The sequence below is a fragment of the Mesoplodon densirostris genome, chromosome 6 (genome assembly GCF_025265405.1).
Source record: "Mesoplodon densirostris isolate mMesDen1 chromosome 6, mMesDen1 primary haplotype, whole genome shotgun sequence".
Classification (NCBI taxonomy): domain Eukaryota; kingdom Metazoa; phylum Chordata; class Mammalia; order Artiodactyla; family Ziphiidae; genus Mesoplodon; species Mesoplodon densirostris.
In genome coordinates this window covers 34,231,858-34,259,109 of record NC_082666.1, presented here as the reverse complement: position 1 = coordinate 34,259,109, position 27,252 = coordinate 34,231,858, and the positions used below count along the sequence as shown (strand labels likewise).

At 39.7% G+C, this 27,252-nt stretch overlaps 2 protein-coding genes across 5 annotated transcripts in view; one reads left to right on the top strand and one right to left on the bottom strand.

Annotated features, from left to right (window-relative positions):
- CTNNAL1 (catenin alpha like 1) overlaps positions 1 to 17,828 on the top strand; it is a 60,380-nt gene extending 42,552 nt beyond the window's left edge. The window contains exons 11-19 of one of the 3 annotated variants that reach the window (XM_060100856.1): positions 1,811 to 1,961; positions 5,672 to 5,709; positions 8,384 to 8,431; positions 8,525 to 8,679; positions 12,690 to 12,738; positions 15,694 to 15,750; positions 15,893 to 16,006; positions 16,692 to 16,775; positions 16,916 to 17,828. In XM_060100856.1, coding sequence (XP_059956839.1) covers positions 1,811 to 1,961; positions 5,672 to 5,709; positions 8,384 to 8,431; positions 8,525 to 8,679; positions 12,690 to 12,738; positions 15,694 to 15,750; positions 15,893 to 16,006; positions 16,692 to 16,775; positions 16,916 to 16,981 — 762 coding nt within the window. In that variant the 3' untranslated portion in view covers positions 16,982 to 17,828. Of the gene's footprint in view, positions 1 to 1,810; positions 1,962 to 5,671; positions 5,710 to 8,380; positions 8,432 to 8,524; positions 8,680 to 12,689; positions 12,739 to 15,693; positions 15,751 to 15,892; positions 16,007 to 16,691; positions 16,776 to 16,915 lie in introns of all 3 variants that reach the window. The other 2 variants (XM_060100854.1, XM_060100857.1) reach the window with 2 other exon arrangements.
- An 895-nt stretch (positions 17,829 to 18,723) lies between these two features.
- LOC132492580 (protein Abitram-like) lies at positions 18,724 to 24,463 on the bottom strand. Of its 2 annotated transcripts, none has more exons than XM_060102259.1 (6): positions 24,244 to 24,463; positions 23,077 to 23,128; positions 22,356 to 22,485; positions 20,102 to 20,178; positions 19,953 to 20,022; positions 18,724 to 19,859 (listed from the first exon to the last, which is right to left on the bottom strand). In XM_060102259.1, exons 1-6 carry the CDS (start codon positions 24,338 to 24,340, stop codon positions 19,722 to 19,724), a joined length of 564 nt encoding a protein of 187 aa, XP_059958242.1. In that variant the 5' UTR covers positions 24,341 to 24,463; the 3' UTR covers positions 18,724 to 19,721. The 2 variants fall into 2 exon arrangements, with proteins under 2 accessions (XP_059958242.1, XP_059958243.1); XM_060102260.1 differs by lacking the exon at positions 22,356 to 22,485 and adding an exon at positions 21,450 to 21,504.
- Between the last annotated feature and the right edge of the window lie 2,789 nt (positions 24,464 to 27,252).

Sequence of the window (27,252 nt, the reverse complement as noted above, 5' to 3'; positions counted from 1 at the left end):
AGGAAAAGTATATTTTCTTTTGCAGGATGGTGATAGATAGAGCCTGCTGTCGATTTCTGTAACTTGAGAAGCTTTTTCTATTCCCATAGCCTCAGCTTTTATTCCTAGTCTTGACTATCGGTCTCACAAAGGGATAATTTAAGAAAACAGAGCATGCCTCTAGGAGAATTTATATTACTTCTGGATAGCTCTGCTTTAGCAATGTCATTTTAATATTCCCTTTACAATGTTACAGCATATCCCGGGCACAGTGGAACAGTTTCCACGCTGTACAGTGGCTCCTGGTTGAGAAGGCGGCACTGCTGCATCTAGCTTGTAGTCCATGGTGAGCCATGTGCCCGCGTTCCCTGAACATGGGGGCCTTGTTCTACTCTGAAAGCTGCCGCCTGCTTGTCAAGCCTGTGCCTGTGGGACTGTGCTCACCCAGGAGGAGCGCCAGGTCTAATTCTCTCGAAGGCAGCCTGACTCTGACCATAGCAGTTTTTTTTTAAAATTGAAGTACATTGATTGACAATGTTGTGTTAGTTTTCTAGTGTACAGCAAAGTGATTCAGTTTATATATATATATTTTTTTTCTTTCTCATATTCTTTTCCATTACATATCAGTTTCTGAAACCTCTTCAGTGACTTCCTATCTCACTCAGAGTAAAGTCCATCTTTACTGTGCGTGTTTCTCTATCATGTGGCCATTTGGTGACCTTCCTTTTTTTTCATGTCAGTCCAGTCACACTGACCTACTGGCTGTTGTTAAAATGTATCAGAACTGTTCCCACCTCATTCCCAAACGACTTTCCCTAGGTTTCCCTGTGGCTCCCTCACCTTCTTCAGTTCTTTGCTTACATGCCACCTTTGCAGGTGACCACCTAACTTAAAATACTGTGACTGCCTAACACCCTCCATCCTCCTTACCCTTCGTTCATCATCTAAGATATTTCATAATTTACTTACATGTTTTTAATTACCTGTCTCTCCACATTATAATATGAGCCCCATGAAGAGAGGAACATTTATTTGTTTCATTCACAACTGTTTCCCCAGCACCTGGAACATGGGTACAGTGCCGGGCATACAGCAGGTGAATGAAGAGTCATATATTAGTTACTTGGTATCTTTGAGTCTCAGTTTCTCCAGCTGTAAAATGGGAACAGTGCTTATTGAGAAGGATAGTATTTTGTTTGTGTGTTTTTGAGGATTAATACTAATGTATATCAAGCACCTATCACAGTACCTCAAGGATATATCTACCATGTCCTCATAGGTGTGTGCGTATGTTACTACTACCACCACCACTACCACTACCGGTACTAATACCGATTCTGCTACCTCTACAACTACTACCACTACTACCACCAGTACCAGTACTACTACCAGTGCTGCTACTACCGTCACTACCACTATCATCACTACGACTACTGCTACCACCACTACTGCCACCATTACTACCACTGTTACTAATACTACCACTACTACACCATCTCTTCTTCTGCAGTATACAGTACACTCTTTGTAGTCTAACTCTGAATTGTGCTATGGAAATAACTTTGTTGAAACAGAACTTTCCTTGAATAAAGATAATTGCTCCCTGAATAAAGGCTTATATATAATAATGCCTACTATTTATCTATAGATAAGATTATAAGAAACAGTAAGTTTTGTATGTCCATACTGCCCAACATAGGGCTTATGTGTGGAAATTGCTTTGTAGTTGTGTCATTGAGTGATTTGAACAGTACAGGCTTAAGTTTGGTTTCCAATATGATTCTGAGAGGTAAGATTTTGAAACTCACACCTGTGTATATTGTTTCTTTAGATAATTTCTGCTGCTGAAACTTTGACATTGCATCCATCTAGTAAAATTGCTAAAGAAAATCTAGATGTATTCTGTGAAGCCTGGGAATCCCAAATTAGTGACATGTTAACACTGCTGAGAGAAATCAATGATGTGTTTGAAGGAAGACGAGGTGAGAAACTGTCCGTATATTGAAATATGTTAGTATTTTAATGTAACTATTAGTTTTTTAATGTCAAACCTCAGATGCAAAATGAATAACTTGTTATTACCCAACTGGGTTATTTTTATAGTAAAGTATCTTCCACAAAAAATTATAAAAATGTTATTTGTCCTTCATTTTAGTATCAAAGCAGTAAAATTTGCTGTACAACAGTATAGTAGATTCCTTTGAATTAATATTAACAATCTAGTTTTCTTATTGAAATTGTCATTTTTATATTTCTTATAAATTACTTTTTAGTTTTAGTACAAATGCTCTTCTGTAATACGATAATTCTCTGGTGTAATTCTACTAACTTCATAATGAAATGAATGTAGTTATTTGATTTTCGAATTGCTTTCCTTCCACTTGGATGGAATCTCTTTCCTTGATGACTACGTAATCTTGGAATATTTCCTTTGGTGGGTAAGTTCATTGGTATTTCTACAACATGTAGAATAGCACCATACAATATACAGAAGGCATAATTTTTACTCTTTATTTTAACATCAACTTGGAGTTTTGTTTATTTCCCATTGTACTGTGTATCCAGTTATCTATGTTTATGTGTTTTTATGTATTTCCTTTCTAATGGCTTCTGCTAGTGTCAAGCATGCTTGTTTTTTTTAATTAAAATGTCATTTAAAGTCATAATAACATCAAATTACATATTTATTTTTACTGAATATGAACATCTAAACATTTCATTTTTTAAAAAATACCCATTTAGGGTAATTGCTGATTTGCTTAGAAATCAGGGAATGGTAGACTTTAGATATTACATAATTTGTAACGTGTAATAAATGCTTACCATGCTTCTGCATTTAAAGATTTCTGTGATAGCTAGTCTGAACGGCATATCATTTTGATGCTTTGATAAAGTATTTACAGCTGCATTTTTTTAAATAAATTTATTTATTTTTGGCTGTGTTGGGTCTTCATTGCTGTGTGCGGGTTTTCTCTAGTTGTGGCGAGCGGGGGCCACTCTTCATTGCGGTGCGCGGGCTTCTCATTGCCGTGGCTTCTCTTGTTGCGGAGCACAGGCTCTAGGTGCGCACGCTTCGGTAGTTGTGGTACAGGCTCAGTAGTTATGGCTCGCGGGCTTTAGAGTGCTGGCTCAGTAGTTGTGGCGCACAGGCTTAGTTGCTCCGCGGCATGTGGGATCTTCCCGGACCAGGGATCAAACCCATTTCCCCTGCATTGGCAGACGGATTCTTTTTTTTTTTTTTTGCGGTACGCGGGCCTCCCACTGTTGTGGCCTCTCCCGTTGCGGAGCACAGGCTCCGGACGCGCAGGCTCAGCGGCCGTGGCTCACGGGCCCAATCGCTCCGCAGCATGTGGGATCTTCCCAGACCAGGGCACGAACCCATGTCCCCTGCATCAGCAGGTGGATTCTTAACCACTGCACCACCAGGGAAGCCATGCTGCATGGGTTTTTATGTGAGGCAAGTTTTATATATTAAAAGGTAAATTGATATAATTGATCCATATTTAAAGAAGAATGATCACTTTGCCATAAGACTTGTTTAAGAAATGAAGAGAAGAAGCTTCCTGGTCTTTCTGAGCGCTAGACTAGCGTCCCCTACAGATAGACTAGAGTTGAAACAGGAAGATCCTATACTTATTTTTGGCCTACGTGGTCACTGTGGTTTCTTTTACTTTCAAACTGGATATTGTGTAAATGATCTCTTCTTTAGGTTTGGGTCACCTGTCCCCCCCGCTCCAAATCAGGGTTATCTTAACTTCCTAAGTGCTGAACAGAAGTTCCTCTTTAGGTGGGACACTGCTGCCTTTGATCAATGGGACACCCATTGTTTAACTGGTAGTATCTTGCTGTTCAGAGGCATCCTTACTTATGTGGGGTTAGTTGAGATAGAGTTGCTTAATTTCTTTTATTGCCTTTTTTTTTTTTCCTGACTGTTATCATGAAGCTCATAAGATAGCTTTTCTGCAAAGAAGCCCAACTCTGAGTCAGCCACTGTTGACTGAACTGAGTCCAGTGGCACAGTGCTGCTCTTCCTGTTCTGTATGGTTATTAGGACAAGGCTGCCTGTTTCCTCACACCTGCCCACTGCAAAGGACAGAGTGTATTCTTCAGATTCTGGTTTCTCTTTGCTACTGGTATAACTCATATTATAACTATTACTGGAAAACCTTTGCTCTATTTTAGCCACTTTAGTTCTGCTCTGCATATCTTGACTCTTCTGACTAGGAAACTTAGATACGTTTGCAAGTATCAGTTAGCCAAGCAATTAAGTAGCAAACAACATGCTAAGCAATGAAAAAGAGCCTTTAGTGTTCGCATATTTGAAGTCTGTCTGAGAGCTAGGTTATTGTCCCCTTACCCAGAGACCCTTAGATTTCATAATAGGGCCTCCTGGGATTGTTTTAAGAGCTCAAAACTCAATATTTGTCTTCCTCCCTTTCTGCCTTCATCCAGTTCTGCCTTCAGGGAGGCCATGGCCTTTGTATTAGAAGGGACCTAGATCCAAAAGACTCCACCTTTCCTTAGTGATAAGTATGTATCAACATTTAGAATTTGAGATTCTCTTAGACAAATAAACATCAAAAAGAAGCTTTCTCTCATAGCCTGCAGATTCTATCCCTTATTTAAGGAAGCTGAATTTCTTTTGTTATATTTGAACCATCTTGAAGTTAATCTGACTAAGCTTTAGTTTATAGAGATGTACCAGGTTCCATAGCTCTGCACCTATTTTATTGCTTGGCAGACTGGACGCATGAGGTGCTGTTCACTGAAATGGGGCGAACAGGAAGAGGAACATGCTTGTGGATAAATATGAGCTTACTTGGGGGATGTATGAGTCGGGAACAAGGGAGTGATCCATCCAGACGAGATGCTGGGGCCATGATAGTGGAAATGAAGATAAGAGGACTGATTCAATAATTTTATCAGTAATATTAGTATGATTTGATGATTAATTGAATGTAGAGGTAAGGGAGAGTTTGAGGGTAACAACTGGGTTTGGTCTAATCCAAATTCTAAAATACCCCCGTCCTACTCCTGAGGTTAGTTAATAATCTGCCTAGCCTTTAGTGGTTAGGGATTCATTTTAAGTGGGTCTGGGGACATGAATTTTTTTCTGATGGATCATGCCATATAAAGCCCCTTTCAGAACCAAAAAAGCTAATTATAAGAACTTCTAATAAGGAATAATATTGCACATCTTCAGTGAAATAATGAGGCTTTCCTGTCCTTGGGGGATTAGCTTTATTTTGTAGAGATGCAGAAAAACTCTGGATATTGAAAATGGACAGCAGTTAGGTTGTCATGAGAAATCATTTTGCTATCCTCATAAGCTGAGAGGGCCTTTGAACTTAATTCTGGACTTAATTTATCTGGAGGTGTAAACTCAGAAGTAAAGATGGTACAAGTGTCACGTTGATGTAGGGAGTATTAAACAAAGGATTTAGGGAGTATTAAACTTATAATACCCCTGTGAAGACAGTGCTTCAAAAACAATTCTGTACATCAAAGTCTGTACCAAATATATTTTTTTCATGTTCACCAACCAAATTACAATTTTATTTCTCAGTCACATGTAATTAATAGACTAAGTTATCAAAACTAATATGCTAACATTTCTGTTTATTTAATAATATTTTAAAAATTAAATGTGAATAGTAGAAAATTTGTTTTAAGTTATATATGTTATTTGTAGGAGAGAAGTATGGCTACCTTTCACTTCCAAAGCCAATGGTAAGTAGAAAACCTTTGTGCACTTGAGAATGTTTTTATTCAGAATTCAAATTATGCTCTTGTTGCCTATTGCTGCCCCCACGACCTCCAATGATTGACATGACAAAAAAAAAGTTAGGATGTTAAATGCTGACTGTTCAGAATTGTTATTCTGAGTAGCAGTCTAGATGTAGCCCATAGTTTGATTATTTGTGTTAGATTTGAGGGATTGAGGGAATACGTAACAGATCTTATGATTAATAAGAAGCCATAATCTGAAGTCAGAGGTCTTTTTGTTCTTCATATCTTGGGTCTAATTCACAAGGTCATGTTGGAACAATTTTATGCAAACTAATAACTTTCTTAATTTTCTTGATGAAAATAAGCCATTCTGTTTATATTTAGAGGCTTGAAATGCTTTATTTATTTAGCTTTACACAATTGAAGCTGATGCATCTTGACTGCATTGCAAAATAGTGCCCACTAGATGGCAGGCTTGGTTACATTATTAAGATGGTTTCTGTACCTTTTCAGGCAATTCCCTTTTGGTCTTCATTAAACACTTTGATAATAATAATTTGTAAAAGTAAAAATAAAAATAAAGAAAACACAGCTAAATTTAAAAGAATAAGATGGGGTTGTAAGATTCTAAATAAAATAAAACCTAAAAACCTCTAGGGTATTCTTAACTTTCTTAAATGCTTTATAAGTTGCTTTATGCTAGACTAAGGAAGAAGATGCAGATGATGTGACTATACAAGGAGGAGCCGAAGAGATCATTGGTCATCTCTGTTTATTTTCTAATAAACCTAAGAGGCAGCCTGTGTGTGTGTGTGTGTGTGTGTCCATGCCTCTTTATAGATTCCCTGTATTTACTTTCCATCCTTTACCTTCTCCTATTTATTCTGTAGTAAACAGGATTAGAAAATTTCAAAAGGGCAATGTTAAATGAACAAATATAAAAGATGGGATAGAAAAAAGAGAAAAAGTTGAGGCTCTTCTATTCTGCAGTTAAACTGGTGACAGAATAGCTGGTCAGAAGCAATAAGTCATGGTAATAATAAGGGAAACAAAAAACGGAGAAGAACACATATACCTCAAAGCTATCTTCTTAATAAGCTAAGTGGGCACATGCGTGTTTTGTTTTATGATAGTCTGTATTTTGTGTACATGTGTGTGAATGTATACTCTGTGTGTGTGTGTGCGCATGCATGTGTGTGTGTGGATGGTTTAAACAAATGTTTCCTTTAAAAAAACAAATGGCTCCCTGCATCTCCTGGCCCTTCTATCTCTACTAGCCCAGCTGTTCTGGAACTCCTGCCCCAGCTAGGGGAGTTCCCACCAGATCTCAGAATGAGAGGAATGCCCAACTGGGGCTGCCATCTCCAGAGAACTTCTGGATATATTTTTCAAAGAAACATTGCTATTGGTAGTGGTTTCTACAAGTAAGTAAGCATCTGTGGGCCAGCCTGGTAACCTAACCAGTGTACAATGTTTTCTTCTCCCCTAGGGGCAATATATTCTGAGTTCTAAATAGCCTACGTAGAAACAAACTTGCCGTTTCAAATATAGGGGCCATCAAACATGCTGGTTCAAATATTAAATCCTAAATTCTAAGTATAATCTCCTATATAACCTGGCATATAGGATTAGGAATCTGGATATCAGTGAAACTAGGGTGCTGAAATTTAGCCCTCAAAAAGGCAAGCTTGTTAAAGGAATTGAATTCCAGAGTCATAACATTAGGAATATATTGAAAGCTACATATAGTGATTGATTTTATTACATCATTTCCTAAGAATAATTTAACAGAGGGGCCAGGGAGGTTTGGGGGTATAATAATTGGACTATGAAAAGACTGCAGAAGTCTTCTTTTTAAAATATTTATTTATTTATTTATTTATATTTACTTTTGGCTGTGTTGGGTCTTCGTTTCTATGCGAGGGCTTTCTGTAGTTGCGGCAAGCGGGGGCCACTCTTCATCGCGGTGCGAGGGCCTCTCACTATCGCGGCCTCTCTTGTTGCGGAGCACAGGCTCCAGACGCACTGGCTCAGTAGTTGTGGCTCATGGGCCCAGTTGCTCTGCGGCATGTGGGATCTTCCCAGACCAGGGCTCGAACCCGTGTCCCCTGCATTGGCAGGCAGATTCTCAAGCACTGCGCCACCAGGGAAGCCCTGCAGAAGTCTTTAAGTGTTTCTGGGACACAGATCTGCTTTCCCTAACTCCAGATTTCTAACTAACTACTTCTTCAAAGCTGAACGCACATATTAGTAGAGTATTTGCAATTACAGTTGACCCTTGAACAGCATGGATTTGAACTTTGGGGTCCACTTTTTTGTGCATTTTTTTCAGTAGTACATACTACAGTGCTACACCATCTGGGGTTGGTTGAATCCACAGATGCAGAACCACAGACACAGGGGAACTGCGGGTACGGAGGGCTGACTGCGAGTTATAGTTAGATTTTCGGCTGCGGGCGGAGAGTCAATGCCCTTAAGCCCCACGTTGTTCAAGGGTCAACTGTAGTTGTTTGTTTTTACTTAAACAGTTTAATATAGTTTCAGTATGTACTGAAAATTTTTATATTAAAATTTTATTACAGGTACTTTGTTATGCTTTCTATGACTATTGCATTTCTTCACAATTAACTGTACCTATTTTTAAGATGCCCTAATCTTTTTCTTGTCACAGAAGAATAACGCAAACCTGAAATCATTAAAGCCAGACAAGCCTGACTCTGAGGCAAGACCTTTTTCTTTGCAGTAGTCTTACTTTTAATCTTCCTTTTACGTAATTAATGACTACATTGTTGTGATTAAAATGTATGTTTTGTAGGAGCAAGCCAAGATAGCAAAGCTTGGACTCAAGCTGGGTTTGCTCACCTCTGATGCCAACTGCGAGATTGAGAAGTGGGAGGATCAGGAGAACGAGGTTGTTCGATATGGACGGAACATGTCCAGCATGGCCTATTCGCTGTATTTATTTACTAGGTAAATGTAGTTACATTTCGATCTTTTAAAATGAATTTAATGATATCCGGTGTAAAGAAAAAGTGCCATGTTACATCGATAGGTTAAAGTCGGTTTCAAATATATGATAAAAAGCCTATAAGTAGTTCTTAGGACAATTAAGTGAATGCAACAAGAAGACATTTATTTAACTAGGACTTAGATTTAGAAGAGATCCTTGTCTAGGTTTGTGTACGATTCCTTTCATAATTTTGAAATAATTTTGCTTTCTGCATTTTGTCATTCCATATATCAGTGTCTCTCCCAGCCAGCATCAGTAAGTTTAGAAAACATGCCTTTTATATACACACTACCAAATGTAAAATGGATGGCTAGTGGGAAGCAGCCGCATAGCACAGGGAGATCAGCTCAGTGCTTTGTGACCACCGAGAGGGGTGGGAGGGGGAGGTGCAAGAGGGAGGGGATATGGGGATATATGTTTACGTATAGCTGATTCACTCTGTTATACAGTAGAAACTAACACACATTGTAAAGCAATTATACTCCAATAAAGACAAAAAAGAAAAGAAAACATGCCTTTTAAATCTTTACACAGTGATGGATTATATACAGATCAAAGAATAGAGCCATGAGGTCTACCACCTCAATAGGATGCCAAACCTCTATGGATCAGTATTCATTATATAGCAGAGAATTTCCCTAACTTTACATTTACCTGACCTACATTCTCTGTCTTGTTCACCTTACAAGACTGTTGGTCAAACGCCTCAATGGGGCTTCCCTGGTGGCGCAGTGGTTGAGAGTCCGCCTGCCGATGCAGGGGACACGGGTTCATGCCTCGGTCCGGGAGGATCCCACGTGCTGTGGAGCGGCTGGGCCCATGAGCCATGGCCGCTGGGCCTGCGCGTCCGGAGCCTGTGCTCCGCAATGGGAGAGGCCACAGCGGTGAGAGGCCCGCGTATCGCAAAAAAACAAAACAAACAAAAAAACCGCCTCAATGAAGTCCGTGTCGCTCACATTTATCTTCCATTATAATAATGGAAGACTATACATATGGTACAGTATTTCCATGTTGCTAAAATTTTTATCTGTTTTCTGCTCAATGACCTGTTCTAGAATTTTCTCAAGGAATAACTTCGAGCTTTTGGTTTTCTGATATCTATCTTTTTCATTTTTAGAAACTGGAAGATACTTGATATCTTCAGTGTTATGGCTTCTCTCCTACTCATTTTGATTTTGAAATTATAACCAGCAGTCGTTCACATCTGTATATTATTTCAGTAATCTGGAATGTAATCCATTTGGACTGGAGTCTTAAGCTCAGTTAAAGTAATTGGGATCTCTACAACTGTGTGGGCTTTTGGGCTCAATAAATAGCCCCTTTTCCCCACCAAAGTTCTGAACAAAATGAAAAAATAAGCAAAAGAATAGGCAGATGGGGCCAGTAACATTTATACTGATAAAGCTGATACTCAGTAATGAGGTTTGTAGCCATAGGCAAGTAGGCTTTTAAAAATAATCCCTAGAATTAAGAAATCTTACCCCCGGGCCTCCCTGGTGGCGCAAGTGGTTGAGAGTCCGCCTGCCGATGCAGGGGATACGGGTTCGTGCCCCGGTCTGGGAGGATCCCATATGCCGCGGAGCGGCTGGGCCCGTGAGCCATGGCCGCTGAGCCTGCGCGTCCGGAGCCTGCGCGTCCGGAGCCTGTGCTCCGCAACGGGGGAGGCCACAACAGTGAGAGGCCCGCATACCGCAAAAAAAAAAAAAAAAAAAAAATTTAAAAAAAAAAAAAGAAAGAAATCTTACCCTGTAGGGGAAGAATGTATCTCTTAAAATACTTGGAAGACTAGGTATATCCCAAAGGCACCTTTACTACCAAGAGAAAAAGGAGAAAAGAAAGGGCTACCATGTCTAATTTATTTTCACAAAGTCACCAAAAAGACTGAAAAGATCAATAAATGTCCAACCTCTTCTATGGGGTGAAATAAGTGAGAGAGCAGAGTGAAGTGAGGGATGCTGTGCTAGTGAAGATTCCTTCATATGGAAGGAAGATTAGGAGTGAGGAAGAAGCATTCATTCTTGTCTTTATGATGTCTTCTACCTTTTCAAGGGAAATGATTCCTCTGGAGGGTGAAGGAGAAATGACAGGAGTTGAATAATTTTGCCTCTGGTTAGCAGTCGTTTGTTAATATCTTTCCATATTTTCCAACATTGGAGACCTTCCCCGCCCCCCCTTTGGTGGTTTCCTTCCTTTGTTCTTAATTCTTAGCAAGCTTCTCCGGGGATTGAGTTTTCCCAAAAGTAATTTTGACCTCCTTTCTTGGTTCATATCATTTAAGAATCGGATGAGTCAAGTCTGCAAAAGGAAGTAAAATGGAAGTCCTTTGTTTACCCACACTCAATGTGTGGGTGACTGAAATGTGAAGATTAACTGTAGAAACAAAGATCTTTCCTTTGAGATGGAATCATGCTGATTATCTCATGGTGATAAAAAAATCAGATTAAAAAAATTTTTTTGACCAGTAGAAACTCGAGAAATAAATTTTTACTTACTAAATTAAATGTAGTTTGGTATATAAAATCTTCCCACGTAAAGGATTCATCAATAGAAACTTTTTTAAGTTTGTGATTGCCCCTTTTGTTTCTTGTTTCTTGTTTCAGAATATTTCAGGATTATATATGGTCAGCAATTTTTATTTCTGAGTCAGAATAGTGGATTTTGGTAAGGGGTGACATGCATCCCACAGAGACTAGGAAGCCTGAGGAACAGGGGTAACTAAAGCTCTGTGGAATGGGACTTGTTACTGGAATATGGTTATTGGACAGGAGCCACTGAAGTTCAGGAAAAGAAAACGGATTTTCTGTAATGGATAACAATGGATAACAGCTTGTGCCAGTTTGGCAAGTCCTGGTAATATGATTGTGGTAACATCTCAAGCTGGCTTTGTTTTCTACCCACCCTGTCGGTATACCTGTTTTTCCCCAAACAATTTTTCTGTTTTCCCTTAAGACGATGGTTTACCAGCCTCATCTAATTGCTTCTTTCTGAGACTCATCTGTTAGTCTTCACAGTATCCAATTTTGTAGTTTTCTTGGGCAATTTTATAGCTTTTCTTCAGGCATCATGTAAGGTTGTCTTAACAATTTATATAATTTCTTTATCATTTATATACAGTGACTCATATTTCTTTAAAATTTATATAGTTTAGCTTTTCTAGTGCATTATGGTTTTTAAAAATTTCACACCTACCAGTGCCTTATGGTTTTTAAAGTAGTTTCTGCGTCATAATTTCATTTGATCCTTACAACAGTTTATCAGAGAATAAGAATGTTTTGTTCACATCTCATAGCTATTAAAAGGCAGAACTGGTAAACTAGATTTCAGATCTTCTGATTCATGCCTGGGCTGTTGCTCATCTTAATGCATTCTGTTGCTCTTTGTTATAATTTACTTTTCACTTTTAAAGGTCTGAATTCTTCTTGGTAGTTTTCGATATGATACTCTCTAATCTTCTGATGAGAGCGGTAGCACAAATATTGCTATGATTATTTTATAGACTCAGAATTGAAACTCAACTGACAGCCTCATCAAAAACAACTGAATTCCTGCCACAGTTGAAATTAGAATAAAAAATGAGAAGGTCCTGATTTGGGTCTGACCTTTTTTCCATTATGGAACAAAGGCCTTTTAGTTAAGGCATATTATCAGATCTCATATCTTTAACTTATGAAGCAAAATGAAGAAGGTTAAAAAAGAAAAATAAAACTTAAATATAACTTCTCAGTTTTAAGGTTCTTTACATTATAAAATTAACATATATAATGTTTACCAATTTTTTATAAGTGCCTTAAGAGGTAATAGTTAAATGTTAAAGCTGCTTTAAGAATAGTTACAATATTATTAGTCTATTCAATATTATTCTTCAAAATTTGGGATCTGTTAATACACAAAATGCTCTAAAACTTTAATATAAAATCAATTTCTAGGCAATAACTTTTTCTTACCTCCTTAATAATTCACTTTATTTCAGGGGAGAGGGGCCACTAAAAACTTCCCAGGATTTAATTCATCAACTAGAGGTATGTTTCATTTCCATTTAATGCTAATACTTTATTTTTATTACTATTATTATTATTTTGGCTGCGCCATGCAGCTCGAGGAATCTTATTAGTTCCCTGACCAGGAATCAAACCCAGGGCCCTGGCAGTGAGAGTGCCGAGTGCTAACCACTGGACCGCCAGGGAGTTCCCCTATGCTGATACTTTAATTTTGGGCCAGAAGTTTGTTATAGCTAGTTTTCTTAATGATTTACTGCATCATGTTTGTATGTTTACCTACGTACACAGCACATGTGTACTGTAGAGAGTGGTAGAAAAGTAGAGGACTGCAGTAGCATTTTGTGGAGCTGTTTTGGTTACCTTAGTGGAAAAAAACTTAAATATTATAGGGATAAAGTAGAATGGGCTTTGATAGTCACTAGATGCAATATTAAGTTTTAGGTTTTCCCAAGTAGGTGAAAATATCCTGTCAGCAGATGCATATCTTATACTGTCCTAAATGTGAGGAAAGGTTTTTGGCTTCTTCATTATTGAATTGGATGAATGATATTGATTAAATGAGATAACACATAAGAAAGCATCTGTCATGGGGCTGAGACCATTATAGATCCTCAGTACATGTTAGTTTCCTTTTCTTCTTCCATATTCCTGATGATTTAGGGCATTCAGGGAGAGACACATATACTGACGCTCACCCTTCTGCCCTATGTGTCTCATGAAACTCCACATAGGCCTAGCTCTAATTCTCCTCACTTACCTGGAGGCTTAGATTGATAAGTGGATTACAAGAGTCCTTTCTTATTTCCCCTGACTCTCATGTTAGTCTGTTTGCCTCTCTAGAACCAAGGGCATTCTTGCATTTGAAATGTGAAATTTCTATCACTTTATCAACTTTACATATTTTCCTTTGGCATTCCCATGTGCTTTCACCTGAGCCTCTCAGGGAAGGGATTTCAGCTTGAGGGGATGATTGTCAACAGAGTCAGCAGAATTATAGAAAATACTTCATTTGGAATTTTCTGTAAAGTTGACTATAAGTGAGCTATTTCCCTTTTTAAAAAGTTGGGAGAAATTCTGGATTCATTGTGTTCAGTTTGACCCATATCCATTCCAAGTCACACCACACCATAGAGAGTATTTCACTGTAAAAGATCCACTACTCACCTTCTTCCTGTGTTAGCTTATTCATTAAACCAACATCTGCTGATTGTCTACATAAAATGTTCATCACATATTCATTGAGTTTGTACTGTGTGTCAAACCCTGGGGATAAAAGCTTTGGAGAAGAGTGAACAAAAGAAAGTCCCTACCCCATGGAGCTTACATTCTAGTGGGAGCAGATAGACAATGAAAAGTTAAATATATAATGCCCATATATAAGTACTGAGAGATAAAATCCTGTAGGATAAGAAGAGAGGTGATAGAAGGGGGGTCATCAGGAAAGACCTCTTTAAGGAGGTAACATCTGAGTAGAGTAGAGTGTTGAGAGAGTGAGCTAGATGGATATCTTGGGGTCGAGTATTTCAGGCAGACAGAACAAGTTCACAGGCCCTGCGGTGTAGGGGTAGGCTGGAGGTGGCTGAAGAACAATAGGGAGACAAGCGTGGGTGGAATGTAGTGAGCCAGAAGGAAGGTGGTAACATATGACATCCCTGAGCCATGGGAAGAACCTTGATTTTTTTTTTTTTCCAAGAATTATGGAAAACCCATTGAGGGTTTTGAGGAGCAATGGCATGACCTGGCTTCTGTTTTAAAAGGTTTTTGGCTTGACCAACAGGGTAAATGGTAACACCATTTACTGAGCGAGAGAACAGAGGGACAACACCGAATTTAGAGGGAGAAAATCAAGCATTTCATTTTGCCGAAGTAGGATGAACAGGAGTGGTGTCAGGTTAGGTCAAGAATTGACAGAGAGATTTGGGAGTCATCAGCTTTAAGGTGGTTTTAAAACCATGGTACTCTGTGAGACAGGGAACTTGCCCCCAAGGGGTTTGCAGGCTAGAAGGGAAGAGAAGATGTGTACAGAGAAAGTGGGAATGTGGAATGATGAGGAACATGTGGGTAAGTGAGTCATTCCGTTTGCTTAGAAGGTATGTTTAAAACGCACTGGTTTCCCTTTTAAAGGATAGGGAAGGATGCGAAGGACTATTTTGACCTTGAGATCAGGTTATCCAATGATAGCAAGGCTGTTGGAAAGAGAGTTAAAGTTAACCCTGAAATTATTGCCTCCTTCCTCTTCATAAGCTTTATCTAATTTATCACCAAGATCTATTATTTTTCTTCACAAATCACTCTCAGATTTGCCCTGTTCTTTTCATTCTTCCTGCTGCCACCTAAAGCTCAGCCTTCACTTCCCTGGTATCTCTCACTCTAAAAGATTCTGTGTACCATTTAAAAATGATCATCCCGAATATTCTAAAGTATTTTTCAGTATTCTTTCCCATCATCCTCTTCTCCTCACTAAATTGTACAATGTACGGTGAATAGGGAAGAAATAATCCCCTCAAATGGCTAGTTGAAGAATGTGTATAGGTGACAAATTCTATCTTGCTGAGCTGGAAGCAGGAATGTTCTAACGCTTTCGACCTCATCTAACCCTTTTGACCCCATGTTCCAAGATTCAACACCCTCTTATAATTGGGGATATTATGAGATGAGCTTCGGATCCAGGCATAATTTTTATGGCTAAGTATCAAATGTCTGTGCAATTCTGCACGGTAGTTGGAGGTGTCCCACTGTAGGGGAGCCACTGCAGGGACTGATTCAGCATCAGGTCTGGGAAATCTGCTTCTGAATACTGTTAAACTCTTGTGTCTTCCTGGATACAACAAAAAACATAGAAGTTCCATGACAGACCTTTTATGTTTAGCTTTCATTTTTTAAATTCTGTATGAAAATTATCCATGAGTGTATTTCTTACCAACTATCTAAACGACATACGCCTAATGTAGTGATGATGTTTTTCCTTTCTACCAGGTTTTTGCTGAAGAGGGTTTGAAGCTTGCTTCAAGTGTGCAGGCTTTCTCAAAACAGGTAATGCACTATCCCTGCCTGGTGCTGGTGGTGATGTCATAAATACCCACTTTGAGGGTATATTATCAAGGTATAAAGGTATTTAAGGTTTAAAAGATGGAATTTCATTGGAGTTGTTATAACTTCCTTATTTACATTTCAGCTGAAAGATGATGATAAGCTTATGCTTCTCCTGGAAATAAACAAGCTTGTTCCTCTATGCCACCAGCTCCAGGCAGTAACTAAGATACCTTTGCAGAATCAAGTGTTTCTAAAGGTAAAAGGGAGGGTGGGACATTCAGGAAAGCGCTTGAGACACTTTCACACTTCTTTTTTTATTAGGTTAGCTTCCAGCCCCTTTTTCTTCAAATAAAGTGTTAATACCCACAGAAGAACAATTTATTTCCATTTTTCCTGCCTTGACTGCAAGAACCATTTATCATCTGCAGTTATAACTGACCCCAGGAAGCAGTAGGTTCACCAAGTAAATTAGCTTTTTGGACTTGATTAATACCATAGCACGGAGCAGCTACCCTTAAATCCCAACATCATCACCTGACTAACTAGGGCACAGACCCCTCAGAGTGAAGGGCTTCTGTTGTTTTAGGGAGTTTGAGTGCAAAAAAGTAGAGTGCAAGGAATTGCAACGAAGGGGGTTCACTGCCACTATTTGGTGCACTTTGAGAAGCCCCTAAACCGTCTGAAATAGAACAGGTTGATTTTCCATCCATTCTTCCTGGGGTTCCATGAAATTGGTATGAGACTTGGGCAACAATCCCTACTTCTGTGTTCTGGGACCTCAGGTCATCAAGTCAGCTCAGATGCCTTAATCCGTATACCCTTTGAGATCCCTTAGATTTCTATAATGAAGAAATGTTTACCATTTTCAAACTAAATAAATGCTGAAGTCTTTTGAAGACCTCCTTATAAGAATTTGATTTGCTTGCTTTCTGTCACTATAGGTTGATAAGAGTATTACAAAGACAAGATGCATAATGGCTATTTTGGTCCAACTTCTCTCATTTTGCTATAAACTGCTGAAGAAGGTAAGATAATTTCTTTATCTTAAACTCACATTTAAAAAATTAGTCTAAAAGAAAGTGCAAAAGAAAATAGATACTATTTAATTTTGCAATTATTTTAAGAGTAAAGTAAAGCAGAAACTAATTTTCTTAATTCTTTTCAGATTCAAATGGAAAACAACAGACGGGTCTCAGTTACAAATAAAGATTCTGTGGACGGTAAAACTTGAGAAGCTTTCGAGGTCAGATCTCTGGAACACCATGTGGCAAAGCTAACATTTTTAGAAAGCAAACGATCCTTTATATTTCAGAAGCTGAACAATTTTGTAAAGAAAACAAACTGAAATCTTGCTTTATTTTCTGATCATGAAACCAATTGTGAAGCTTTCTGACAACTAATAGATGCCATGGTAGTTGCTATATTTCTAATTGCAGTGTGATTTTAGAATGGGACATTGCGATGAATAATGTTCTTTAGGTCAAACCAAATATCCCTACTGTCTTAATGACAGTTTAATCCAAAGAAACTACTTTGAATATATGATCACTTTTGGCATATTTTACCCTAACTTCCTATTTTTTTAAATTTAAGCTTATCATCTACCATATCAATTTGCAGCAGAAGAGACACAGTAGTCTGGGTGATACAGGTTTTTCCTTAAACCTGTGGACTCTTCTTCAATCCCTCTGTCCACTGAGTATGACTGGGCCTCCACTGTTCCCTCTGTCACAGATCATCCATGCCAGGAGCACACGTTTGTTCTCTAGTAAGGGTTTCACGGAGCACAGGAAATCCGGTGTGATGCATGTCCCTCTCCCACCCAAAAGCAGGGTCATGGAGCTCACTCCACGGAATCCTGGAGGAACTCACTAGGAGATGGTTTTAGTTCTCGTTCTAGCATAGCTGGCCTGTCTGCCCTGAATATTAGCTGGAATCCTAAGCCTATCTTACTGGCTTAAAAAGTAGTTTTTGTACTTCTGAGTAGTGACTGATGGAACAGAAGGTAGAACACAGAGAATAATTGAACTAAGCTGTTTAAAATAAATTCTGAGTAAGCATACATTTTATATATGTGCCGTTGGAATGTTCATTTTAAAACAAATAAACAACTTTAGTCTTTTTAGTTTTACGGTTTAAAGCTTTTGTTTTTGTGGGGTGGGTTTTGATAGAAGGATCTGGTTATAAGTTCTGTCCTTATGGTGTAGTATAGTTAACTTTGTTTTTTTGTGCTTGTATCCCAGTGCTTCGAAATTTATTTTGAAACCTAACGGGACATGTCAGTTGCCAAATGGCAGTAGTTCTATAAGCTCGTCTGATGATCATTATCTGGGTCAGCCATCACAGTCAATGTTCACAAGATCCTGAAGAACTACCAGTTAGCTCGTCAATATTTTATTGAAGGAAACTTGAATTTACTGTAGGCCTTGGAGAGAAAATGGGATGCAGTCAGCTTGGTTATGACCTTTATAAAATATTTCTTTATAAAAATCATCAAACATGATTTTTATGCCCTGAAACCAAAATACTCTTTTAAATTACAATGGAAATAATGGGGAAATGATGTGAGGTAATGTTATATGTAAAATAGATATATAATTCTTTTACTATCTTTAGTATCTTTGTTTTATGACACCTTTGGGAACCATTTGTGCTACCTGAAATGGGGATTTGCTGTTTTGTGCTTACACTTTCACCTCATAGCACTATCAAGGTAGATGTTTGCAGAGTTACTCCCTGTATCACATCTGGTGGGTCTACTTAGGGGAGAGTCATGCTGGCACTTAAGTTAAAAGTTTCCTTGTAAGTCAAGAATAATTTTAAAAAATTTATTTACAAAAGAGTTTACATACCTGAAACGAGAATTCTCTTACTTAAATGCAAGTGGTGGTAGGAAAGGGATAACATCACTTCAACAGAATAAGATGATAGAGAACCAAAAGAATTTACATGTCAATGATAATCATTTTATTTAAAACCATATATTTATATGTATGTATGTGTTGCAGCCCTTAAGGAAAAATAACAGTTTTAAAAGTCCTTTTATTTGAAATTCAGTGTAAACAAGTATACAATTTTAAACCATAAATTCATAGTTTTTCATTTATTGTTTAAATGATGTGAAAGCTTTTGTTCTGTTCAAAAGCATGTGTGTCTTCAAATTCCAGGAACCTCTCGGGAACTTCTTCGCTGGTTACTCTGTAACCAGAGTGTGAGACTGAGAGACCACAAATAGACATGTTACTTCATACAGCATTATAATATTGATACTTCCATGTTAGCAAAGCCCCTTGCAAAGCCTTTTCATGTGTCCCTCATTAAGAAACCAGTGTTACAGTGCTACGTTGTTCAGAGTTGAAGGCCAACCCACAGACATAAGGAAGGTACACTCTACACCCTGTCTCTTCCCAGCAACCTGAGCGGGGGAGTTGGGGCAGAAGGGGTGGGACCGGACGTTTCAGTCCTGTCACACTGAAGCAGATTGGGTAAGAAAGGCCAGTTGTTTTTCAACTTCAAAGTGATGGAAAATTGAGGCAAAAACAATAACCATGACATAATACTCAAACAGAATTACATCAAAACCTAGTATTTACTAACCGGTTACAGGATGATAGGTAAATTATTTTTTTATTTTGCTGTCTTTTCTGTCTTTTTCAAATTTTCTTCAACGTGTTTTGTTTGTTGGCTTTTAATCAGAAAAACGTCTGTCGCTTGCCAGTTGTTAGAAAGAGAAAAGCAAAAGAACAGAGTGAGTACATGGGCAGGCAAATCTGGGAGGTTGAAGACAAAATGGAATCAAGGCTTGTTATGCAAGACAAAGAAGGAAACCTAGGTCAGGTGTTAAGATCAGGCCTCCCTGCGGATGGCCGGGGGTGAAGTGTGCTTCAGCATCTCTGGTTCTTCCTTAGGGCACTGACTGGTAGGCCAGGTAAGGATAAGAATGTCCTGTTGTTTTTACTCAATCTTAATCCTCATGAGGTCGCTGTTGTGGCATTGATGCGTTTCACCACGACTTCTTCATACTGCTTTTGTGTCAGTAACCCTTCTGTTATGCTTTTACTTTCTTCAAACTTGGGTAACACAACTGCAATGTATCCTTCGGTGGATGGCTAGAAGGGAAATAGAATATTTAATACTGTCAAATGGTAAAAAATCAGATAAAGAGTGTGTGGACGGGATCTTACTTCCCCAGACCCTTTTACCTTCTCTTGAAGAATAGATGGCTTATGGAGAATGTTTTCATTCACTTCCATCAACCGTCCTCGAACACAGCTATTTAAAGAAAAAATTGCTTTGAAGAAAATTATTACCTTCTTTGTTTCTCCAAAATTGTGGTTAAAAAGTAACTCACCTAGATATGGTGTATTCTTCCCCATCAGAGCAGTAAATCTTACACAGAGGTGCAAGTTCTGTTAGAATCTGTGCCCCCTGATAATAAAAGGGAAGAAAAAATTAATTGATGTACGTTTTTACTTTTCTTTGTGAGGCAGCCCTCAGAGTTACAATAGGATATATTCCTGGAATTAGCGTTTTAAATAAAAATGACTTAAGTACAGAAAAACCATTCATTTATTCAAATACTTATTTTTTAAATGCCTCTATGGGCTAGGCACCATCCTAGGCTCTAGGGGAAAAAGCAGACTAAGACAAATGTGATAATAGGTAGTTTAGTTACATATTAAGAATATATTTTATCTTAACTTATTATACTTTATATTTAACTGTACATGAGAAAGCTGCACATAGCCAAGTGTAAAGACATCAAAAGGGTAGGAAAATCTCATCAATAAGCAATAATATAAAATTCAACATTATAGAGAATGACAGCAATATTGTACAAAGTTAGTTTCATTAAGATTCCTACCTTATTTTTATATCAGAACTTAATAGAGAAAGGAACTACTTTATTAGGTCAATCACTGAGACTTTCTGAAGAAGAGATATTTTTCTAATTTAAAAAAATGCAATTTGAGGAAAATTTGAAAAACAAAAGTTTTAAGTAGCAGATAAGAGTAACTTACCCATTATCCTGTAACCCGCTAGCAAATACTACATTTTGACATATGTCTGTTTGAATGTTGTGGCACGGTTATACTTTCATGTACTCCACTGTATGGATATATCTGGGGAGGTTCTGACAAATATCTATCGAGTTGGCCACAAAGTTCGTGCAGGTTTTTCCCTAACATGAAAAACCGGAGCGAACTTTTTGGCTAACCCAGTACCAGGAGGCTCATGGGAAATGGATGCAAGCATGTCTCATGTGTTGCTCTTTTTTCCCAGGAATTTTTACTGCAGTGAACATCTGAGGTCAAGATGCTGTTCTTTATGGCCTCTTTCCCACTCACAACATTATTAGACAGCATTCAGGTGTTACTGCACAAGCTTCACTCCTCTGCCTGTGGGTACTTCGTTTCAAAAGACTAGTCAGTGTGACTCCCCACTTTTGGGAGGAGGGGCTGGGGATTTGTCCCAGATGGTTTGTCTACCACTGGCTCTGTGTCAGAAGAGAAGTGTTTTAACCCCTTTTGGTCACCTCCCTTGGGAGAATAAATGATGGGCAGCGCTGAGATGCGACCAAAGCTTATCTGCAGTGGGTTCCACGTGCAGGTCCCTCTCTGGTCCTCAGTAGTAACAACAGTGCGACTCTTCTGGACACAGATTGATCACAGGAACATCACAAGCACTAGCTGTTTTACTTGTAATTTGTAGACTTTTAAGAATGGTCCATGCTTTTTAAAGTCCACTTGCTTCCTGAGTGAGGAAAAATCAGTAGTTATAAGGCAGGTTATTAGGGGCCTTCAGGCCTACAAAGGGGAGTGTAAACAAGGGTCTTCCAGAACAGTGAGGTAATTAGCAGGAACTCTTAGTACGAACTGAGTAAATGAAGGACCTAAATCATCCACTGAAACTCTCCTTTCCAGGGGGTTTGTCAGGATAGTTTAGTATGGTATTGAGTTGTCCTTGGTGTGATACCCTCCTTTAACAGTAAAATGTCCATCTTGCCTAGAATTGTAGAGGGCACAGGTAACATTTTCTATAACTAAACACTACGTGGAGGTAGAGGGTGTAGCTAGATGTGTATTAAATTGGCAATGATTTAGGAATGGCAAGTGATAGGAAGCAAATACTGTATATTTTCCCAGATTGATTTTTTTTCCACTACCTCAGGACTTTTACTTTAGTTTTAAGTTCACATGTGAAAATATATGATAAAGAAGTATTCATCATCTAAATTTTATAGAATTTTATAAATTTATAAAATTTTATAAATTTTATAGAATTCGAAATACTGGCTTAAAACAGGAGGGGACAAAATATCTGTTTTATTGGTATTAGCGTTGTTCTTTCCAAGGCCCACCTTCTCCATCCTTCTTCCTGAGGAAGATAGGGATGGTGGCCCAGAAGCTATTATGACAGAAAATATACCTTCTGAAATACCTCATTTTTTTGGCCTGAGAATTTCTTTAGAGCTTAAGTATTCTTAAAATCATCTCTAACTGCCAGGGAAGTATGCTGAGCATACATTACTGGGTTCTAAGACTGGCTGGCTCTGTCATTATTATGACAATAGAGGATCTAAGTAGGGAAATACAGGAACATACCCACTTAAATTTCCCAGAGACTTTGTTCTGAAGTCTGCTACAGTTGGTACTGATTTGATAGGAAATGCTTTTAATTGCTTTTCCACTTTGAAGAACTGGATGGGATTCTGCCAGTGTGATGACACATATTCTACGAGGAGCAAAAATTGATCCTGTATTATTGCTTGGTATGATTCTTCCTCCTATAACACAGTATTCCTACTGGCACAAGAAGACATTTGTTTAGTCAGCCTATCATTTCCCCCCATTTTCCTCTGGCTACTATTGGAGCTTAACTGATGAGAAGAATGCAGTAATAAAAATGGAGAAAATGGGACTGAGTTTCCTTCCCCAAAAGGGTAGCATACCACAGGTGTTTAGACAGCACAGAGGAGGAAGAGGGAAAAGTAAGGCATGCCGGTATGGACAGGAAACCATCTGTGCTTCTACCCTAGCCCTCTCCGTGGGCTTGGGCGATTCAGTCGTTAGGCACAGGCTGGTTACTTGAGGTAGTAGCTGAGGGTGTGGTCCTCCATTTGGATGTTTGGGTAAGCAAGTTTATTTGTTTAGCGTAGGCACTGAAAGACTCATTCTTGTCAATCAAACTCCTATTATAAATAATACCATCTCAATACAGTGGAGGATAATCACTTAATGAATATTTATTCAATACAAGACCATACCAGGCTACAATGCCAGAAAAAAATTTTTTTTGATAATTTAAAATTCCCAATTTGCTTACCGGTTAGAGTGTTGTAGTATACAGTGGTCCTCACAGGGTTTTCCTTTGACATCTAGAAGAAATGAATGAGTCTGATGGCTGTTGAGTCAATATTTACTACCACTGTGTAGTCCTTTCTTTGGTTTATAGAGGTAGTTAATTATGAAGGCTGGTATCCCTTCATTACTCAAAAAGATATACCTAAAGGCTGACCATAAAGTATTTAAAGACATCTGGTTCAGATGGAATCATTCATTCAATGTTAAAATGATGATTAACTCTTTGCTCAACCTTTTTTTTAACCTCACTTTAAAATGAGTACAATCATTATTTCTATCAGAAAAAAAATGATTAGTAATGTATTCTTTATTTAATTTAGTAGCATGTTTTGTTGGTCAATTTTAGAGAGACTTAACTCATTCTGGTTCGCCCAGGACTGTCCTGATGTTAGCGTTGAAAGAAATGGATTCCCGAAAACACCTCAATCCAGGGTTAACCGGACGGTTGGTTACACTAAGTCTGGCTAATAAAACGTATGCTATTGTAAAATATTTCAGTATTGTAAAAGATGAGTACACCTATTATCCCTAAATGAATGGGAGCAAGTTGGGTTAGAGGAGGGTCCCCAACGATGCTCTCATCACTGATATTTGCTGGGTATACAAAGCTGTACAACAGGATACCTACTTCTAAGTGGCAAATGTGTAATACCAGCGACTTCCTTTAAGTAAAACTGTAGATTCTGCTTTCTAAATGCCTCTATTCTAACCCACCCTCTTCTCTCCATCCCTATGCCTCTACCTTAGTTTAGACCGCTACCATTTAAATCATTTTATGTATCGCCTCTTCTTGGAGGACTGAGCCCCTCAAATCCCTTTAGGCACTCAAGGAGATTGCAATCCAGCTCCTGCCTCCCTCGAGGATCTCACCTTAGTCTACCATCTTCCCGCAAGCAACCCACCCTCATGAACTCGCACTGCGCTCGCCCTACCCAGAATGCACTCTGCTGTTTTCCACGTCCTTGCAAATGCCATTCCCTTGGCCTACAGGGGAACAGAGAGATCCAGTTCCTTCTGATGTGGGGAGGAAGCGCTGGGGAAGGTGCGTGTGGCTTATGATCTGTCATCATAGTCCCTATACTGTCAGACAAATTGGGCCCAGAAGAGACTGACATCATTCTCCACTTACCCGCTTTGTACCAGCGAGTGAAGTAACGATCCACAAGCGACGGCACCGCGGGCTCCGCAGCCGAGGCGGCCACAGGGGTCTCGGGCTCGGCAGCCATGGCGACCTCGGCTGCTGCAAACCGCGCCCTCTGGGGCCTGGACGCTTCCTCCCGCTCCCCAGAGAGGAAGGTGTCTTTCCTGCGGGTGGCCCGGGGTACGCGTCGCGCGAACGCCCGAGGCTCCCCAGGCCCCGCCCACCGGCTCCTATTACTGAGCTCTGGGGTCTGACGTCAAAGCGGGGCTCAGATACAATAGGCTGGGCAGTAGGACGTATGGATACGGGGCGGCCGCGAGCGCAGCTCCTCACTGTACTTTGCGGGGAAAAGCAGCAGCCACGCCACGCCCCCTCCGGCTCGTGACGACACTCCGGCGCCGCTCGGAGCGTTTGCAGCTTGCCTCGCTCCCGGATCGTCGGGCTGGTCGCCCCTCCGCCTGGCTTCAGCCACTACCCGAAGGGCTCGAGCGGCCCTGCGGCCCGGAGACGCAGTGCGCGTCACGAGAGCTCAGGAGCAGCGGACAGTGAGAGGTATGTTTATTTCTGTTTATTTCTGCTTCTTATTTTTATCATGTTTTGAAAAGCTGAGGGTAAAGCAAATGTCTTTGAATGAACGGGAGGACCTCCATAGCTAAGAAGATAGAGCAGATGCTTTTGAGTCAAGAGTGATCATCCTCGAAATACACTTCAGTGTTTTAAAATCAAAATTGGTTGATAATTCACTCTTCTCGTGGTGTTTGCAGACACCTGAAGGAAACCCAGCTTGTCTGAGTGGCCATGCCTACTGGCAGTGCCCTGACCCAGTTTTGATTGGCAGTGATACGGAGTCGAAGCAGCACGATGTCGGGTGTTGTGCTTCACCCCATCCCTGACCAGTACTGGAGCCTCAGGCTTCAGCAGTTATGACTCTTTCCTAAGGGCTGAGACGGGGACAAGGAAGAGTCACTTGGGGTGCTTGTTAAGCATTCAGCTTCTGGCTTCCTTGGAGGATCTGATTCAGCTGGGCTGGGATGGGACTCAGGTGTGTGTATGGTTAATAAGCTCCCCAGGTGATTCTTACTAAGGAGGCTGAGCAAACACTGGGCTGGATGGTCATTCATCAGGGGTAGTGTAAAATTCCTTTTAAGTAGAACTCTGATTCCAATTGGTGCTTCTCATACCTCAGAATCTGCAGTGGTGCTCATTAAAGCTCACACTCCTGCATTCCCATTCTCCAGATACTCTAATTATGCAGGTCTTAAAAAGGTCCCTTGTTGATTTTATGTAGGGACCATTGGTAGAAATGAAATCCATTATGCTTCCCAAGTCTCAAGCTTGTGTGTGTATGAATCTTATTCCTGTAGGACCGGGGTACTTCCCAGAATGCTTAAACTTAATAAAAGATAAAAACTGGTACAACGAAGCTCTGAAGTTATATCCACCAAACTCGCAGCAGTACAAGGTGTGTAGCATGTGAAATGAGGCTCTCCTGATTTTGCTTTGTGCTTTAGTTGGAAAAGGATGAGACTCCTGAGTCCCTGACACTGTCCTGGGATTCAAGGTTTATCTTCAAACTAATTAGCCTCATCTTGAACTTCTTATCTGGGAGAAAGGCCCTGACCTGTTCCTCTCCTGAAGAACTTGCCCAGGCCAGAAACCTAGGCGTTGTCTCTGGATCCTCCTCGGGAATACCATGGCAGTTTCCATCCTGCCCCTCCTCCAGCCCAGACTCATGATCATCCTGAATAGTGCTGATCTTTCCCATATATTTCTCTTTTTTTAAAAATTTAATTTAATTTTTTATACAGCAGGTTCTGATTACTCATCAGTGTATACATGTCAATCCCAATCGCCCAATTCATCACACCCCCCCACCCCTCCACCGCTTTCCCCCCTTGGTGTCCATACATTTGTTCTCTACATCTGTGTCTCAATTTCTGCCCTGCAAGCCAGTTCATATGTACCATTTTTCTAGGTTCCACATATATGCATTAATATGCAATATTTGTTTTTCTCTTTCTGACTTAACTTCACTCTATGACAGTCCCTAGATCCATCCACGTCTCAACAAATGACCCAATTTCGTTCCTTTTTATGGCTGAGTAATATTCCATTGTATATATGTACCGCATCTTCTTTATCTATTCATCTGTTGATGGGCATTTAGGTTGCTTCCATGACCTGGCTATTGCAAACAGTGCTGCAATGAACATTGGGGTGCATGTGTCTTTTTTTTTTGGCTGTACGTGGGCCTCTCACTGTGTGGCCTCTCCCATTGCGGAGCACAGGCTCTAGACGCACAGGCTCAGCGGCCATGGCTCACGGGCCTAGCCGCTCCACGGCATGTGGGATCTTCCTGGACCGGGGCACGAACCTGCGTCCCCTGCATTGGCAGGCGGACTCTCAACCACTGCGCCACCAAGGAAGCCCGCATGTGTCTTTTTGAATTATGGTTTTCTCTGGGTATATGCCCAGTAGTGGGGTTGCTGGATCATATGGTAATAGTATTTTTAGTTTTTTAAGGAACCTCCATACTGTTCTCCATAGTGGTTGTATCAATTTACATTCCCACCAACAGTGCTAGAGGGTTCCCTTTTCTCCACACCCTCTCCAGCATTTGTTGTTTGTAGATTTTCTGATGATGCCCATTCTAAGTGGTGTGAGATGATACCTCATTGAGTTTTGATTTGCATTTCTCTAATATTTAGTGATGTTGAGCAGCTTTTCATGTGCTTCTTGGCCATCTGTATGTCTTCTTTGGAGAAATGTCTATTTAGGTCTTCTGCCCATTTTTGGATTGGATTGTTTGTTTTCTTAATATTGAGTTGCATGAGCTGTTTCTATATTTTGCAGATTAATCCTTTGTCTGTTGATTCACTTGCAAATATTTTCTCCCATTCTAAGGGTTGTCTTTTCATCTTGTTTATGGTTCCCTTTGCTGTGCAAAAGCTTTGAAGTTTCATTAGGTCCCATTTGTTTATTTTTCTTTTTATTTCC